Below are 17,971 nucleotides of genomic sequence, written 5' to 3' on the forward strand. Positions count from 1 at the left end.
TGATGGTGAAGGCAAAGCTCAGGCAGCAGAGATCTCCGGGTCCAAACCCTGCTTTCTCACAGACGAGCCCCTAGGTCCATCATTGCCCTGCCCTCAGCTGGGCTGGAGGGGACCCCAACACTCCCCAAAGCCACCCCGGCAGCTACCACTAGCATCCGCATTTGGATACTCCGGCAACACACGATGCGAGAGTTTTAAGCACCGCGCTCTGAGGTTTGTCACAGCTGTCCCCTGCAACACTAAGTTGGCTGCAGAAAGACGGTACCAGATTTTAGAAGCTGCACCACAAAGCACAGGTGTCGGTAGGTGCCACAGCCAGAATCCAGACTGAACCGTTTGCTACCAGCAGATGGGTATTTTTAAGAAGGCTCCCTCCGCCCCGAGTTCAATCCCTCCCTCCCGAGCACAGCCAGGGAAGCGTTCGGTCCCAGCAGGGAGAAAAGCCACCTGGGCTTGGGAGCAAAGCGGCGTGCCAGCCCCTGGGCTGGCAGCTTGGCCACCCCGGGAACCAGCTGCTTGCCTGGCCAGCACCCTACAGCGCACATCACAGCCTCGCTGGCGAGAGCACCTCCAAAGGTGTCTCGCTAGCAGCTACAAGCGATCCTCACAGCTGAGTAACGATGCTTTGTTCTTGCAGACCACCTCCGGCCTCAGCCCCCTTACAGAGCGCTCCGCTGTAGTATGCCCCCCCACTGCCACCCTTCCCAGCCCCTCCACTACTACTCCCCGACTGAAAGGGACTCCCAATCCAAATCTTGTTGCCAGTCCCCAACATGCCCCCCCCAATGCAGAATGGGCTCCCCGAGGGGGACCACACAGAGCCCCCCCAAAGGTACTGCACTAAAGGTTTAATGATTTTCACACCCTACCTGTGACAGTCATCAGCATGGAGGCCACGAGTGGACGGTTGTTGTCCAGCTTACGGCTCAGCCTCAGCTCCCCGCTCGATTGATTTACAATCAACAAGTGCAGTTCATTTCCCCGCTCAAAGGTGTAGAAGAGGCGGTCAGACACATCTGGGTCATAAGCTGGGACCTTCCCTATGACGCCCGAGGGGAAGGTGTTGGACTTATTGGACACATAGTTATTGAACAGGATCTGGAAGTTCTTCAGAACAGGGCTGTTGTCATTCTGGTCAATAAGTTTGATGTGGACTGTGGCTCTGCTGACCAGAGGGGCAGAGGTGGCCTGCACTACAATCACGTACTCGGGTTTTGTCTCATAATCCAGGTCTATCAAGGCTGTGAGCTCTCCAGAAAAGATGTCCATCTGGAATATCTCGGGGATGTTGCCTTCCACAATTTGGTACATGATCTGGGCATTGGGTCCCTCATCCGGGTCGATGGCTGTGATTTGGGCCACAACGGAGCCTACGATGCTGTTCTCCTTCACCAAGACCTCAAACTCTTCAGCAGGAAAGACAGGGGCGTTGTCATTCACATCCTGAATGGTAACCTGGATATGGACAGGAGTTCGCTGAGGAGGGATGCCCCTGTCCACAGCGTACGCAGTCAGCTCGTAGACAGGAACATTCTCACGGTCCAGCCTGCGGACAGTGCGAATGATCCCCGAAGTGGGCTCTATGGTGAAGTCTCCATCCCCATCCTCCCCGTTCTGGAAGGTGTACTGCACTCGCCCGTTGGTGTGGGCATCCCGGTCGGTGGCAGAGATCTGGAGCACGCTGGTGAAGGGAGGTGCGTCCTCAGAGATCATGCCCTGGTAATGAGGGCTGACAAACTGGGGGGCATTGTCATTAACGTCATTCACCATGATTTCAACGTAGGTGGTGTCTGCTTTCTGGGGGATCCCGTTGTCCTTGGCAGTGATAGCCAACGTGTACGTGACCTGGTCCTCATAGTCCAGTTCTGCCTGGAGAGTGATGGCCCCGGAGTCTGGATCAATGCGAAACTGAGGGACGTTGTCTTCTAGATAGTATGTGATGCGGGCGTTTTCCCCCACATCATCGTCCGTGGCACTGATCACCACTACAGTGCTGCCCACAGGCCGGTCCTCGTTGATGCTCACAGAGTAGTGGGCACTCTGGAACACGGGCCGGTGTGTGTTGGCATCTGTGATGTTGATGTGAACGTGGCAGTTGTCACGCAGGGTGCGATCAGAGGCCGTCACGGTGAGCACGTAGCGCCTCTCCTGTTTGTAGTCCAGCGGCAGAGAGAGAGTGATGAGACCCATCCCGCCTTGCGTGCTGATGGAGAAGCGGTTCCGCGTGTTGCCTCCCGTGATCTGGTAGGTGATAGCACTGTTCACATCCCGGTCGATCGCTGTGACGCTGAGGACACTGGTCCCTACGGCCGCGTCCTCGTTCAGGCGGATGAAGTACTCCTTCTGGGTAAACTCAGGTCGGTTGTCGTTGACATCCATGACAGTGATGGTGACACTGGCGGAGGCGGATAAAGATGGAGAGCCGTGGTCCCGAGCCTCTACCCCAAAAAAATAGTGCTCAACCGACTCCCGGTCCAAGGGCCCGCTGACCGTGATCCACCCCGTGGCACTGTTCACCACGAAGGGCGTGTCGGCCGAGACCCCCGTCAGTTTGTACTCCAGGCGCGAGTTCTCACCGTAGTCCGCATCCACGGCCTGGATGTGGATGACGGAGTGGCCGAGGGGAGCGTTCTCCAGGACGGAGATTTGGAAAGGGGTGCTGACAAAGATGGGGGCATGGTCGTTGATGTCCACCACCTGGATGCTGGCCATGCCGGTGTTGTTGGAGAGGGGAGGGCGCCCGGCATCCTGAGCCCGGATCCTCAGGGCGTACTCCCGCTCCACCTCAAAATCCAGCGGGGCCACCACCTGTATCTCCCCAGTGATGCTGTCGATGGAGAACTGTCCCCGGCTGTTCCCGCTGATGATGTTGTAGTGGACCAGCGCGTTGTTGTCCTTGTCCAGGTCCGTGGCAGTGACGCGCAGGATCTCGGTGTGGGGCCGTATGTCCTCCCTCACCTGGACGATGTAGCGCTTCTCGCTGAACTGGGGGGTGTTGTCGTTCTCGTCAAGGACCGTGATGTAGACCTTGACTGTGGCGGAGCGGGGCCCCGGCTCCCTCCCCTGGTCGTTGGCCTCCACCACCAAGGAGTACCTCTCCATCTTCTCCCTGTCCACCGGCCCGCTGGTGGTGATGAGGCCGGAGCGGGGGTCGATCTCGAAGACGGCGTGGGCGGCCCGCTCGTTGACGAAGCGGTAGCGGATGTTGGCGTTGGGCGGGGAGTCGACGTCGGTGGCCCGCAGCTGCAGGATGGGGTATCCCTCCTCCACGTTCTCCCGGATGGTCTCCCGGTACTCGCCCTGCTCGAAGACGGGGTCGTGGTCGTTGCGGTCGGCCACGGCGATGGCCACCATGGTGGTGGCCGAGAGCCGGGGCGCCCCGTGGTCGGCGGCCGTCACGCGGAAGTAGTGCAGCTCCATGCTCTCGCGGTCCAGGGCCTGCGTGGTGGTGATGAGCCCGGCCCGCGGGTCGATGCTGAAGAGCTCCCGCGAGCGGCTGTTCATCAGGGCGTCCATGGAGTACACCAGCCGCCCCGCCTCGCCCCCGTCGGGGTCCTGGGCCGCCACCGCCACCACCGCCGTCCCCGCCGGCTGGTTCTCCGCCACCTCCGCCTGGTAGTTATACTGGGGGAACAGCGGGTGGCGGTTGGGGGCTGCGCGCCGACCCCGCCGCCCCGGGGACGGCGACGGAGACGGGAAGGGGAGCGGGCGCGGCGGGGCGGCGCGGGGCGGGCAGCGCGACGGGGACCGGCGGCGCGGCGCCGCGGCCAGCCCCGGGGGAGCCGCCGCCGCCCAGCACGGCACGGCGGCGGGGCAGCCTCCGCGGGCCGGCGGTCCCCAGCCCGGCGGCGCGGCGGCCCCCAGCCCGGGGGGGAACAAAGGGAGCATCAGCAGCAGCGGCAGCAGCAGCGGCGGCGGCGGCGGCCCCCGATGGCGGCGGCGGCAGCAGCGGCGGCGGCGGCTCGGGGCGGCCACCGGCTCCTCCGCCGCCATGGTGCCTCGGCGGCCGCCGCCCGGCCCGGGCGCACGGCGGCTGGGCTCGGCACCGCCCCCGCCTAGCGGCGGCGATGGCCGCCCCCCGCCCCGCTGCGCCGCTGCCGCTGCTGCTGCTGCCGGGGGTGGCGGCGGCGGCGGCTCCTCCCGCAGCCCCAACATGGCTCCCGCCGCCCCGCCCCGGCCCGCCCCGCCCCCGCTACGCGCCCCCGCCCGCCCCGGCGCCGCCATCTTGAGGGAGGGGAGGAGGGAGAGCGGGAGGAGGGAGAGCGGGCGGGCGGGCGGGCGCCGGCCGCCCCGCTCCTCCGCCCTGCGGCGGCGGGGCCGTCGTCCTCCCCGGGGCCGCCGGCCGGGCTCCTCTGCGCAGCGCGGAGGGGCAGCCCCGGGGAGAGGGGGCACGGGCAGCGCGCGAGCGACGTGTCCCCCCCGTGTGAGGGATGTGTCCCCTCGTGTGAGGGACGTGTCCCCCCCGTGTGAGGGACATGTCCCCGGGTGTGAGGGACGTGTCCCCCCCGTGTGAGGGACGTGTCCCCCCGTGTGAGGGACGTGTCCCCTCATGTGAGGGACGTGTCCCCCCCGTGTGAGGGATGTGTCCCCCCGTGTGAGGGACGTGTCCCTGGGTGTGAGGGACGTGTCCCCCTGTGTGAGGGACGTGTCCCCTCGTGTGAGGGACGTGTCCCCCCCGTGTGAGGGACGTGTCCCCGGGTGTGAGGGATGTGTCCCCCCGTGTGAGGGACGTGTCCCCCCCGTGTGAGGGACGTGTCCCTGGGTGTGAGGGACGTGTCCCCCCCGTGTGAGGGACGTGTTCCCCCCGTGTGAGGGACGTGTCCCCGGGTGCCAGCCGTGCCAGGCACTGTCTGGGCTTGCCGCCGCCACGCGCGGCACACCTGCCCTGGTGCGAGGTGTGCCCGCCCTCAAGGGAGACCCGCCGGCCATCGCGCACAAGCGCGTTAGCCCTCACGGGAGGCATGGCCGCTGCCGGGCAGCGCAGGCCGGCCAGCGTTGCAAGGGCGGCCGGCGAGCTGCCCGCCGGCACAACCCGCCTCCTCCAGCCGGCTCACGGCCACCCACCCGTGGCTGCCCCTCCAGGCGCGCAGAGCCCCGCCGTGCCAGATCCAGTGATGGCTGACAGTGGTACGGCTCGGCCTCCCCTCGCCGTGGCCCAGGCTGGTGCTTGGCTGCTGGGACGCGATGAGGGGCTGCATCCCAGCCAGCCCCTAGTCCTGCTAGTGCTGCGGGGATGCTTGCCTGCGCCCCAGGCAGGAGGGCTCGGAGCCTCCCAGCCGAAAGTGGAGCTCGTCAGGCGGGGGGCCCAGGGCCCACGGACGACGACCCCCAGCACTGCCAGCGCACCAGGTAACAAGCATGGTCCTCGTGCTCCTGCTGGCATCCCCGGGGCCCGGCCGCTTCCCCCAGGTGCCGAGAAGAGACCCTGGGGTTAGCCGCCCTGCTGCTAGCAGAAGGGGCGAGGCAGGAAAACGCCGGTCTTTTGGCAGGAGGCACTGCTGATGCTTTGCAGCCCTAACGGCTCCCTCTGCCCGTCCATGTCCATCTGCAAGCAGCACCAAGTTTGGCATCTTCGGGGATGTTTTTTTTTACCGCATGCATGAGAAAGGGCTTCCCCTTGTCCTGCACCGCAGGGCGGTAGCTCTCCCAGGCTGTGCCCAGGGTGTCACAGCCCCTGCCGCTCGGCTCCGCCACCGCGTGGCAGGGATTTAGCTGGCCTGCTCCTGTCCCCGATGCAGACCTCAGCCACCCCCACCCACCAGGTGAGGCATCAACACGGGAGAAGGAAAATTCAGTTTGGGGCCCTTGCATCGGATGGTTCATTAGCGTATCAGCCTTGTAACTTAGCTGTTGGTTTGATCTCAATCAACTAATATTGCAGCCTAATCCACTGAAGCTTGTAATAGGTTTAGGAATAACAGGGGTTTACATCCTCATTAGCGTTCAGTGCGCCGCGGCGGGAGAAACATCCTTGGCCGCATCCTGTTGAAGAAGAGGGGAGCCTGAGCCACGGTGGCTGAGGCGTGTGCTAGGGAAGAGAAGAGCCATGCTGGGGAAAAAATAGAGTAAATTTGGGAGATGGGTAGAATTTAGGATGGGCTAGGGAAGGGCAGGAAGTACACAGGACACACAGTGCTTCCATGCACATCCCAGCTCCAAGGGGAGCCCCCCGTGCCGCTGTGCTGGATGGGCTGCAGTTCAGGGTGGGTAGGCTGGGGAGCAGGGGGACCTCCGTGCCAACACCGCAGCCAGGCTGGGCACCGCTGGCACCCCTTGTGCAGCCCCTACACAGCTCCCCAAAAGGCATGAGTTAACAGTGGGATGGATTCACACCAGAGGTGGGGCTCCTCCGCTCACTCAGCCCTTGCTCCCAGCACCAGAGCAACGCGCACTCTCCCACACTCCTGGGGAGCTGAACATGCTCCCACCCCGCATGAAACCTAACAAGGCTGCGCAAGGTCCCGTGGACCCTTGCCTGAAATTTGAGTGGCTGCTTTGGAGCTGCGCGCTGCTTTGGACAGCTCAGGCCACCTCCACAGCAAGGAGGAGGTCAGAGGAGACATGTTGACCCCTGGGCACAGCAGGTCCAGGGGCCGTGAGGGGGTCCAGCCACTGCTGCCGTGGTGGTGCCCTCTGCACCAGCTGCAGACGGGGCTGCGGCATCCTGCATTCTGGTGCTGAACCCTGGCATCACCAGTGCTTTGCCTCTGCCCAATGCCCCGTGTTCCTGTGCTCCCCCACCAACCACGACCACCACGGGCTCTCACCCGGCTTCAGTTCCACCGATGGTGACAGATGGTCCCCTATCAATTATCATTAGTGTAAACAAGGGGGTGGGAAGAGCGCATGCTGCCTGCTGATTTGGGGTTTGACTGCAAGCAGGCTCCCACTGCTAGGGTGCAAAACAAGCAAACACAAAGCAGGGTCTGCGACATGCCTAGCAGGTCCCCAAACCACCTTGCACCATCCTCACAGCCGGTGGCTCTCTGTGCTGGGCTGGTGCCTCCCTTCCACCACCATCACCCATGCAAAAGCCAAGGCCTGGCCACCACCCGGGCAGTGGCAGGGTGAGCAGAGCAAGCAGGGCTTGTCCTTGCCCCCCTGGGCTGAGCACACGTTTCAGGACCACCATGGGAAATACCAAGCAGGCCCTAAAGCAGTGGCTAGCGCGGCTCAAGCACATGCTGGAGAGAAGTTCCTGTGGTGCTTACACAACGCTGAGGGCTGACACTTGGTGAGTGTGGATTTCTAAGCCTCCAGAGAAGCTGGCATATTAATTTATAAACTCTGTAGGATTCCTGAACCTTGATAATCTGCTATGATTAACTCCTCAGCCACCACAAAATGCCTCTGGCTTGGCTGGTCCAGCACCAGCACTGACAGGGCTGCGGCCATGCCAGCCATGTGCGTGCGGTGCCCTGGGGGGATTTACATTCCCCCCCTCCAGACCCCCACGAACCCACCCGAGCCCTCCTGGTGCTGTTAGGCTAATGCCAGAGCAGCCCTGGCCCCACGCAGAGTTCACCCAAGAAACCTCCCCTAATAAAGGGCAGCGCAGCACTTACGTGCGACAGGAACGTGCTTCACAGGACCCCCTGCCGCCGGCTGGATTATACATCGCACCTCCTCAAACTGGGGATTTGCCATCAAGAAACCCAATCAGGAGAGAGGCGATGCTTTTAAAAAATTATGAAGGCTTTCAAGTTTATTTGTTCTAATTACCCAGCTGACAGCTCAGGGGAGGAGGAGAAAATCATCGGGGTATTACTGCCACAAAATAGTTGTAATTGAATCATTCCAGACAATAAAGCAGAGGCGCAGGTCACAGGCAGCGTAATGCTCCCCCCACGCCAGTCCCCCAACACCCCTTACTGCTGCACCACAATAAAACCACACCAATACGAGGAGATACTCTCTAATAGCAGCCTATTATGGCTCATGGAAACACAAGCGTGTTATCTGCGCCTGTCACCCGCGAGCAGAACAGGAACCACTGAGCGGGCTCGGGGATAATGAGTTTACACGCTGCGGTTTGATTCCCTGCAATGTGCAAAGGCCTTTCCTGGGCAGCGGGTGCAGCTCTCCCCCAGGACCCTCCACGGCAGGCTGCCCCCCACTCTTCCAGCCCCGGCTGCGGTGACAGCACGGTGCTGGTGCAGAAGGGATCGTGCTTACTGTGCAGCTGGGCCGTGGGGTGAGCAACCCCCAGGGACACTGAAGGGGGCCACCGGCTCTGCCTGTTCAGGCTCAGCCCTGTCAGGGCTCCTCCAGCCCCCCACGGCAGGCAGGGCACTGTCACCAAAGGCTGTGCTCCAGGCTAGCCGAGCCACGGGTCCTGCCCGCTTCTGGGCTTCTGCCGGGCTCTGGGCTTGCCCCAGCCTGGCACAGCAAAGCCTGGGCTGCGTCACTGAGGGCAAGTGCCAGGGGAACATCCCACCACTGCAGCAGGGCACAAGCTGACAACAAGCCCAAGCAGCATCCAGAGGCAAGCCGTGGTTATCTCTGGGGAATGGGCAACTATACACTGCACAGAGCAAGGGGGCACAGGAGAGCCACTGCGGGGTGGGCGTCCGCGAGTGCTGGCAGCCCTCACGTATCATGATTCATCCTCCCCAGGTGTGCAGCTTGACAAACTGCAAGGCCGCAAGCCCGGGCGCCTGGGAGACACCGGCCAAAGAGACAGAAGCTGGGACACAGCCCCGGCCCCATTTCGTCTGGCAGCTGTGCTTGATGCAGCCCCCGTGTTTTGGGGGGGCACAGCCTGCGCCTGGCATTTACACCCCTACTCTTGGCCAGGGCTGTAGCCCACTGTCCGGCTGGCTCCCCCAGCACGTAGCCAGGAGCAGAGATCAGCTTCCCTGCTGCCGACTCGGTGCTTTACCAAGCGCCCGCTGCCCTCCCACCACACGCACCCCCTGCCATCCAAGGCACCCCCCAAAGCAGCACAAGCAGGACTGAGGTTTAGGAACAGACAGGCATCCTCAGCCAAAGCGTGATTCATTAGCACTCGATACAGACCGTTAAACCCTTGCCGCGCAGGCTTGCTGCCTCGGCAGCTCTGCTGGGAGCCAGCTGAGGCTGTGCATGCCTTGCGGGAAGCGAACTGCTGAGTCCAGCTCTGCCAAACCCTTATCTAGAGCAACGATGCTGGGCAGGCCCACAGGGGTGATGCTGTGCCCCTAGCAAGGGCAGCTGCTCCACTCCTTGTCACCACTCCTTGTCTGCCAGCAATGGCGTAGGAAAATGCAACGCCAAGAAGCCGAGTGTGGGAGAACGACTGCATTGCTCCCATTTGAAGATCAGCACCCACTGCTTTGCCTTACCAGGCAGCTGACACCCGAGCGGCCCCCACCCCCACTGCTTCAGTCCCCCCATGACAGAAGGGGGCAGGCAGGGCTACGTTCACAGAAGTCCAGTTTAAGACATTTTTATTCCTCTGCATGTTACACTTAGTGTTTAAGAAAATACAGGATCCCTTTTGACATTCATACATTTTTACAGGGGAAAAATAGGTTACTCTACAAGGGGGGTTATTAAGCTTGGGCATTCCCAGGCTGACTTCAGGAGGTCTTTGCCCCCCTTGGCTGCCAGGCCAACCCCCTCCATTCCCAAGCATCACTGCCCCAGTGCCCAGAGTCCAGGCCTGCAGAGCAGAGCTCGTGTCATCGCCTCAAGCTAAAAAAAGAAAAACAATAAAAAAAAAATACAGCGTCCAGTATTACCAGTTCCACTTTCCAATAGCTCCTACACTGGATACTGCAAAGGAAGAGCTGGGGACAGGGAGTGACCAGACTGAGCACACGAATATCTAAGAGACCAACGTTAGTGTGTGTGACTATCTGTAACAGGGAAACAGGTTAATCCCGGTTGCTAGAAACCTAGAGGAAATATATAAATAAGGGTTCCCCACACTCGTGCATAGTCACAAACAGCTACTGGACACCAGGCTCACGCTGCCTCTGAGTGCTACCACGTGGAGAGGGAGGGCAGCAAGGCAGAGCTACTATGAAGCTCAAGGCAAGAAATCCACACGCTTCACGAACAGAGCGCACCAGCCCACGTGTAGCCCCTCTGCTCGGGGCACCAGGGCAACGCTGCGAGAGAGGTGGCAAGCGGCAGCTTTCACTTGGCAGGACACATCTTTGGGCTGTGTCTGGGCCAAAGGCTTCCTAAGGGCTGTGTCACCCACACGGTCATTACTTCTAGGCTGCCGCAGTGTGCAAGAAATTCAGATTTAAACGTCACTATAGAAAGCAGATTGAAAAAAGCAGCTGCTGGGGTAAGACTTCTATGACCCTAGGTGGGCTGCTACCCAGAGGCAAAGCTGAGGGCCAGGAGGGAGTGAAAGGCTCACTAGACGAGGCGTTAGACAGCGAGCGAGCTACCTCCCCTTGGCAGGGCTGCAGCACATTGGCACTAGCAGCAGAAAACAAAACAGATGTTACGAAAGCTTCTTCCAAGCACCAGCGGACTCCACTTGGTCACTGCAGGGAGAGAGATGCACATGGAAAAGAAGTGATACTCTAAGGCAAAGGCCTTTCTCTTCGGGACCTCGGGACACCAGCGCAGCTAAACACCCCCCCACACCTCCAGCTGCTAAGTCCCTCGCAAGCTCTCTGCCCTTCTCGCTAACACCAGTCGCCTAAATACCTCCTGCCCGAGTCTTGCAGGCAAACCACGCGCCAGCGCCCACCCCGCTCTGACTTCCCCGGAGCACCAGGCCCTGGGGGCACCCCACGCCCTTTCTGCCACTAGCGTTTCTAAAGGGCCGGTGAACGCTGTCCCAACCTTAGGCCTCGCACGGAGGGATATAAGGTATGAGCTGTACTGGAAGGGAATGGGGAGAAAGTGTCAACAAGAGACATCATCAATCCAAGTGGTTCAAACTCCAGTCCAAGCTGAGGGGCGGTTAGCTGGTACCGGGAGAGATTTCTGGGAACTCCTTATAAATCTCCAAGATGATCAGTTTGTCCATCTGGCACTGCTGGCCCTCCTCTTCCTCCCCCAGGATGCGCTGCAAGATGCCCTGCAGGTCAGAGAGGCGGTGCTGGTGCTGCAGATAGGGCGTGGAGCGGATGATGGCGTGCATCAGAGATAAATACTCCATCCTCAGCTGCCAAGTCGGAGCGGAGACAAAACACAGAGCACAATGAAAGATTTAAAGTGAGATAAACAAGCATGCCAGCCTCCATTACAGCATGAGCACAGGAACAGCTGCTGCTGCACCAGCAGCAGCCAGACAGTGACTCCAGAGGCACCTGTTTTCCTTAAGGCTCATTAGTAGCTGTGGAAAACTCTGCTTTTCCCACAGCAGCCCAGTGCTGCTCTTAACCCACTCTCAAACATGTGCACATCCCCTGCCTCTTGCAATACCAGAACAGAGACATCCCTCCCACTTCTACTACTCACAGAGAGTCTCTGTTCCCAAAGGTCCCTGGACAGAAGGGTACAGACCACCAAAAGCCTGGCAGATCTTTCTTCAAACACACCTTTCTACTGCTGTGTGCTGGGCAGGATAAATCCCCTCTTCCTCCTCAGCCCCCAAGGTTGATTTGAGCACCCAGAAATGTCGTGCCCACCCCAGGACTCCACTCTTGCCTGCACCAGCAGGCCCCATGGAGGGCCAGGAGAAACGCTGTAGCTTTGGGACTGTGCTCCCTTCCCCAGTGCCTATGGGTTACTGTAAGCACCTTATCTCCGGGGGAGAGATCAGCAATCTGCCGCACCAGGATGTCTATGAGGACCATCATGTCCGTGTGGTAGAAGATGCTGGCTGTATCCTTGCTGGCAAAGATGTCCTGCAGAAACTTCAGCACTGAGTGCGGTGGCTGAGGCTGATGCTTGAAGATACAAACTGGATCATCTAAGGGAGGCAGAGAGACTGTGCTAAGCCACACGCTCCCCATTGCCCCCCTCCTTCACCTTCAGTGCACATCCTTTCATTAGACCCTACAGGCTTTGGAGAGGAGGCTGCCCCTGGCCTTGGCCAGCTGCTCCCTGCCCCTGGCTAGCTTTTGTGCCGGCAGACCTTAGTGCCTTGCACAACACTGCGTAATCAGGACGGTGGCTCTGCAGGGTACCAAGCTGAGACCAAAGTCATTAGCATTAGCATTAATCATTATTTGTGTTTCACCTACCATCCCAGGTAAGACCTGATTAGCACATCACCTCTCAGTGCCTCCCCTTTTTGCTCAACAGCTACCACTCATTTTCTCCCTGACTTATTAAGTCTGGTCCAATGACCCCTCTGAAAAGCCCATCAGAGCCTGTACCAGACATGAGCTTTCACCACAGAGACCAGGCTAGTACTATCCCAGAAGCAAGAAAAGAAACACTTCCAAGTTTAAATGAGCCACGACATCCTGTTGTCTTCCAAAACATGTCCCTGCAGACCCCACGAGGGGCTCTGGGACACTGCAGCCCCCCCCCAGCAGTTGTCAGGAAGGCAGGCAAAAGAGAAGCATCTTCATTAGGTTGTGGCCCCCCTCTTTCTTCTGCCAGCCCCTCACAGTAAGGTGATCCCTGCAGGGAATCTGGCCGGGAAAGGGCTAAACAAAGGCTTTGGGAGGAGGCCAGACAAGAGCACTGAGAAGCCGGCTGCCATAAGGCTGATACAGTGTGGAGACAATGATTTCCAACCCCAAAGAGAACTAAAGCCGGAGTAAGATGAGCTGCAAGCATCACAGGATGAGTTATTTACCAGCAAATCAACAAAATGAATCTCAGGCAGCAAAGCCCCTGTGCTCCAGAAGGTATTAGAAAGCACAATAGTGGCACGCAGCACAGGCAGAAATACCTGGCACTGCTCTTCCTGCGAAGATCTCCAGCTTTCTAGCAATCTGCTTTGCAAAAGCTCCACACGTACAGTGGATTTCACTCTATGCCTGGAGCAGACACAAAGCTAACCCTCTGCCGGCAATTCTGAAATGGGAAGTTCCACTCTAAGCAGCTTTTCAGAAGGCAAGACCTCCCTCTGGATCTGTCCCCCGGGGCAGATGATTGCCAGCACGGGCTGAGGTTTGTGTGCCAGCGCTGATGGAGTCCTGTCTGTCCAAGGACAGAAATGGCCCAGGACCAGCTTTCTTCCCAGACAAGAGCTCGCCTACATTGCAGCTGGCCATGCTGCAAGATGGGGCTGATCTGACCCAGAAGTACACGGAAACAGCAGCCCTCTCCTCTCTTCCTAGATGCCATTAGCATCACTTTATTCTTTGTGCAGCTCCATCCTCAGCAATGCTGCTTGTCACCCTCACAAATTCACCAGGAAGCAGCACATCCTGCCTGAGCCGACAGCTCCTCAGCTACCTGCATCCGCAACACATCCTACCCCTTAACGAGCACCGGGCTTGTTTCCCTGAGTCACCATTAGCTGCACCCCCTGCTAGGCATGTAATAGTGCCGCAAACACTCACCTCCCCTGTTCAGCAGCAGCAGCAGCTTTTCTGTGAAAGTCTTGACATTCGAGTGCTTGCTTATTGTAGTCATGATCACACTGTGTTCTGGAACTAAGGAAGAAACCTGTTCAGCATATCCCTTTGTTTCCTGAAGACCATGGTAATGAAAAAAAAACTAGCAGAGGGATCCTATTTCGCATCAGTGCTCTGGGGAGCTTTGGGGTACCACAGTCTATCAGGCTATGAACAGTTTCAGCCCCACAGTAGGTGGGCAGGGAGAGGGAAGGTGAAATAAATCTGGAAACAATGCATGAAACACTTGGGACTTTGTGCTTTCTATGCACACCTGATTCACATGGGCTCCAGTCCTGCCAGCCAAATACTGTGAAATACCTTGCAAAGGCTTTATGTTGTCAAACATTACCTCTGCTCACAACCCTCTAAAGACAAGGGCTTCACTCTCTGGTATCTTCTTACTTCATACCAGCAGTGCCCTGCTGGAATTTATTGCCTTGCAAGCTGTCATAAGGGATGACCAGAAGGGAAAAGTTCTTCCTAGCGCTTGGCACCAGGCTGTGCAAGCGTAGGGGCTGAAGACTTCTTCTAGAAAATGTCTCCTAGCCTGCTTTGGGGGTGATTTGTCGTAACTAAAATATGTTCACCCTAGCAGACCTTATGCATGTGTGTGAGTGTGCACGCTCAGAAGCATCCAAACAGCACAGCATGGCTATGTCTGTGGCACAGGGTTGGCAACCCTGTAATATTTCACAGGCTGTGAAGTGCTTTAGGATCCTTTACATTGAAGAGCATCAATGTAATACGTTTTTAGGAGAGTTTTTGAACTAATGCTGCACCACTGAACTGTACGATAGATGAATCTTGCAGATAGAGGAATAAAAAATTCAATCCACTAATAAGCAACCTGAACATCATTTAACATGATCTTAGCATAGAGAACAAGTCACTGCTCTCAGCTACACCCCAGGTGGGCAATAATCCCCCAGAAACACAGTGCCTGTCATGCATTATTGCCTAATTACTGCAGCCAGGAAGTATATGGGTAAGTGTGAGAAGAGGTAATGAATGAAAGCAGCAGAGATACACTTAATCAGTCTCTGTGCAATCAACTTTCACATGAAATTAGAAACTTTCACATAAATTTTAATGAAGCGCAACCCAAAATAACAGGTAAATTACTGGACACGTCCTTGCTGCTTTATCCTCCCCTCGCTCCACGAAGCCAAGGATAAAGCCATGAAGCAGAACGAGAGGAAGTAATTAACTAAAGACAATTGGAGCAACAGGAGATTTTGGATTAAGGAGTGGCCTCTCTTAGCAGGACCTGGAAATACACTACAATCTTCTAACAACAGGCTTCAAAACTCACAGGCAGCGAGAGGGCAAATGCCCTTCTCTAGGGACCAGATGTGTTGTCTGTTCTCATGGAGCTCAGCAGGGGAGGGAGGACAGAGAACGAGGGCAATCAGGAGAGAGCACTGCTCAGGCCAACATTGAAGAGCCTGGCCCCAACACATAGGCATTGAATGAACTTCAAGAGGTACAGAAGGGTAAGCAGAAGGTTTGTCAAGACCTACATAAGGCAGAGGACTTTCTTTCTGGACTGATACCAGGAAATGCCTGCTGAAGCATTTTCTCTCCCAAATCAGCTGTGCCTACAAGTTAACCCCACTCATGTTCTGCACGTACAGCCCAGCAACTGCTTTGATCCAGGCAGTGTGAAAGTACAGAGAAAAATCTGCTGGGTTTCACAGAGCTGCTGTGCCCCAGAGGGTCAGTTGGTTGGACATGGGCTCTCAGACCATTTTTTCCTCTAAGGTTTTGCACAATATTTAAACACAGTGTATTGCCAGAGGCTAGAGGAGCTGGAGAGGTTATCATAGCACGATGAAGACCCAGTGATATTCTCCCTCCCCATTCTTCACAACCTCACTCCAGACCACTGAAATCCTGCCAAGGCAGAGCAGCACCAAACCAACCTGGAATGTGGAGATTGAAGGCCAGAAGGACATTGACAAATAAGTCAGGCAGCTGGTCGGTGGTGTCCGAGGGCAGCCCATCCTCAATCACATCCAGCAGGAACTGCACAAACTGAGAGTTGAGATGTTCTGTGCAAGGAAAAAGAGGGGCATTTACAGCACAGTGAAAATAAACCAAGCAACAAGGGACCATGCAAGCCACTTCTCTGTGCTTTTATGCTTAAAAACCATTAGTGGGGTGCCAGTGTCAGCCTCCAGGGAATTTAACAACCCTGCAAGTGGATTAGACAGACAACTGAGTGTTTTTGTGTGAGAGACAAGCAGTTCAGAGAACTATCCAGAGTGCAGGGGAATGCTGAAAGTTGGTTCCCCACTGGCAATTTTTTGGAGTAAATAAACACCAAATCCTGCTCTAGCTGTCATTGCAGCATCACTGCTGCAACAGTGATGAATGAAGGCTTCAGGTAGGAAGATATTTGTATTCTTGACCACTGGTTTAATGCGTCTATTTAAAAAAAAGTAATCATCCAGATCATTAGTAATAACCCATTTTTCAATTTAGCTATTAGGAAAGCTCAGGAGCTCATGCAAATAAGTCCACCTGCAGGAAATAATTGCCAGGGTTACACAAGGAGAGAAAAGCAGGAGGTGTGGAGGCTCGTTGCACTGCCTCTACTGTGCCAGCTTGAATCCTGTATGTGTTTACTAGGGTGTTAAGGTGAAGCTGCTGAGGAGATGCTTATAAAAATCTCTACTGCTTTTCTAGGAAAAATGAGCCCAGAGTTTCCCAAATACAGGGAACACAACATGGCTTGGGGAAGAAGCAGGCAGGCAGGGCTTTCTGGCTGAAGGTTGGAATGAAAGGACAGAGGATTAAACAGGCAGATCTGGCGCAACATTTGCACTTCCTTATTGACAGCAATACCCTTAATCATCTCTGCCTTCCCTAAAAGCTTGAAATACTTAGGGCTGCACCATTCTGTTAGAAGGGAGACCAGGAAGAGGCCACATTGTGCAGCTGACAGATTTAGTGGGCATTCATAGAGCGATCTGGGCTCTCAGCCTCATCAGCAGGCAGAACATCTCCAAGGCAGGTAAGAGGTATATGCTTTCATGCAGGGCAGAGGTAAAACAAAATGCCACTTAGTCATAGTGATAGGCAAATCCACCTCTTCTGCAGCATGGCATCAGTCCTCCACTGCTCTAAGCCAGGTTTGTGCTGCTATCTCTGGAAATCTGGCTTCTCAGCCCAGTGTTTCAGCAGCCAGGCTCTACTGATAAAGAGCAGACCCTACTCTTGGCCTGCTTGTGCTGGGCTTTCCCCTAAATGTCCCCACCTTGGCCCCCAGGAAAGGTCCCTTCCCTGTGTCTGCCAGCACGCGCCAGATGTCCCACCATCAGCTCTGCTGTCCTACCAAGCTGCAAGTGTAAGCTGCTCTTACCATAGTGATGATATGGCAGGGGCTCCCCCATGGAGAACATCATTGCCAGCACCAGTGCAGAGTAGCACATCTTTTGATGATCTGCAAGATAAAGGTCCTGCCATTAGTTCTTCCGAGGATGTGAAACACTGTTCCCCAGCTGCAGCTGGGAAGTCACACATTTAATACAGACATTTAACGCGATTAGACTGCTCCTCATTTCTGTATTTACTGAGCTATAAGGGTGTTTTTTCCCCTGTTTAAGCACACCACATGCCTTCTGTGCCATGCATTTCCAAAGCAATTTAAAAATAATCACAACAAGAATTCTCAATTTTTTTCCCCTCCACTTAAGAGGATCTGGGAAGACTTGATCTGAATAATTAAAAACCGCCCCTGCAGAGTCCCAGGACACATCCCATAGTTATGTAATTACTGAACCCAGAAAAAGCATCCATCTGGCCACCTCAAAATACTGCTTGTTCCACCCAACACCACCCCCGGACAGCTATGCTGCTTGTTACCATCTCTGCACTGCTCTACTTTCGCTACCTCAGCTCTGCCTGGAGGTATAAAAGGTCTCTGGGGAGACCAGATCACTGCTCATGACTCGGGCTGTGCATCTGCCCACCTCCCAGGCCACACGTGTCTCCAGCATTAATACGTCCCGCAGCCTGCTAGTCCAACACAATTTTCGCTGGCAGCAGCTATACGTGAATGCTCCACAGAACCACAGCCGGTGCCTTTCCTGAATTTTAATTAATGGATACATCTCAATGGATATTTGCAGAAGAAAAAAAAGTCATGGAATAGGATCTGTGCCATCATCATATGTAGCCTCCATCCAGTTCAGCAAGTCTGAAGACTATAGGAAAGGAGTATTGTTTTTATAAAGCAGGTTACCACACACACTGGCTACATAAAGTTCAGCTACATCTGCCAGAAAGAGCCTAGGGGCACTTGTTAAAAGGAGTCTGAGGATGTATATCTAAAAAAACTGACCCAAACTACTTTTCATTAGAGGAGAAAAAAGTCCCTTCAGTGTATGATGCTTCTCCCAACAGTACCACTTCCCTGCACGATACATGCTGGTTCCAGTACCTGCTCCAAACCCCTTAAGACATTTCACTTCTCTATGCACAGATTGATCCATCTCTAA

General features: G+C 56.4%; 2 protein-coding genes across 8 annotated transcripts in view; both read right to left on the minus strand.

The window, feature by feature from the left end:
- Window positions 1-4,021, minus strand: part of CELSR3 (cadherin EGF LAG seven-pass G-type receptor 3) — a 34,750-nt gene extending 30,729 nt beyond the window's left edge. For all 3 annotated transcript variants that reach the window (XR_012653884.1, XR_012653883.1, XM_075053531.1), the window contains exon 1: window positions 870-4,021. Coding sequence is in view for 1 of the 3 variants with exons in the window: in XM_075053531.1 (XP_074909632.1) it covers window positions 870-3,993 (3,124 nt within the window). In the remaining 2 variants the exon portion in view is untranslated. The remainder of the gene's footprint in view (window positions 1-869) is intronic.
- Window positions 4,022-9,409: 5,388 nt separating this feature from the next.
- Window positions 9,410-17,971, minus strand: part of NCKIPSD (NCK interacting protein with SH3 domain) — a 53,687-nt gene continuing 45,125 nt past the window's right edge. For 4 of the 5 annotated variants that reach the window (XM_075052643.1, XM_075052646.1, XM_075052647.1 and 1 more), the window contains 5 exons: window positions 16,834-16,914; window positions 15,392-15,520; window positions 13,413-13,505; window positions 11,691-11,863; window positions 9,410-11,113 (listed from right to left, as the gene is read on the minus strand). In XM_075052643.1, the coding sequence (XP_074908744.1) occupies window positions 10,910-11,113; window positions 11,691-11,863; window positions 13,413-13,505; window positions 15,392-15,520; window positions 16,834-16,914 (680 nt within the window). In that variant the 3' untranslated portion in view covers window positions 9,410-10,909. The remainder of the gene's footprint in view (window positions 11,114-11,690; window positions 11,864-13,412; window positions 13,506-15,391; window positions 15,521-16,833; window positions 16,915-17,971) is intronic. The other variant, XM_075052644.1, reaches the window with a different exon arrangement.

The sequence above is a fragment of the Buteo buteo genome, chromosome 21, assembly GCF_964188355.1.
Source record: "Buteo buteo chromosome 21, bButBut1.hap1.1, whole genome shotgun sequence".
NCBI lineage: Eukaryota > Metazoa > Chordata > Aves > Accipitriformes > Accipitridae > Buteo > Buteo buteo.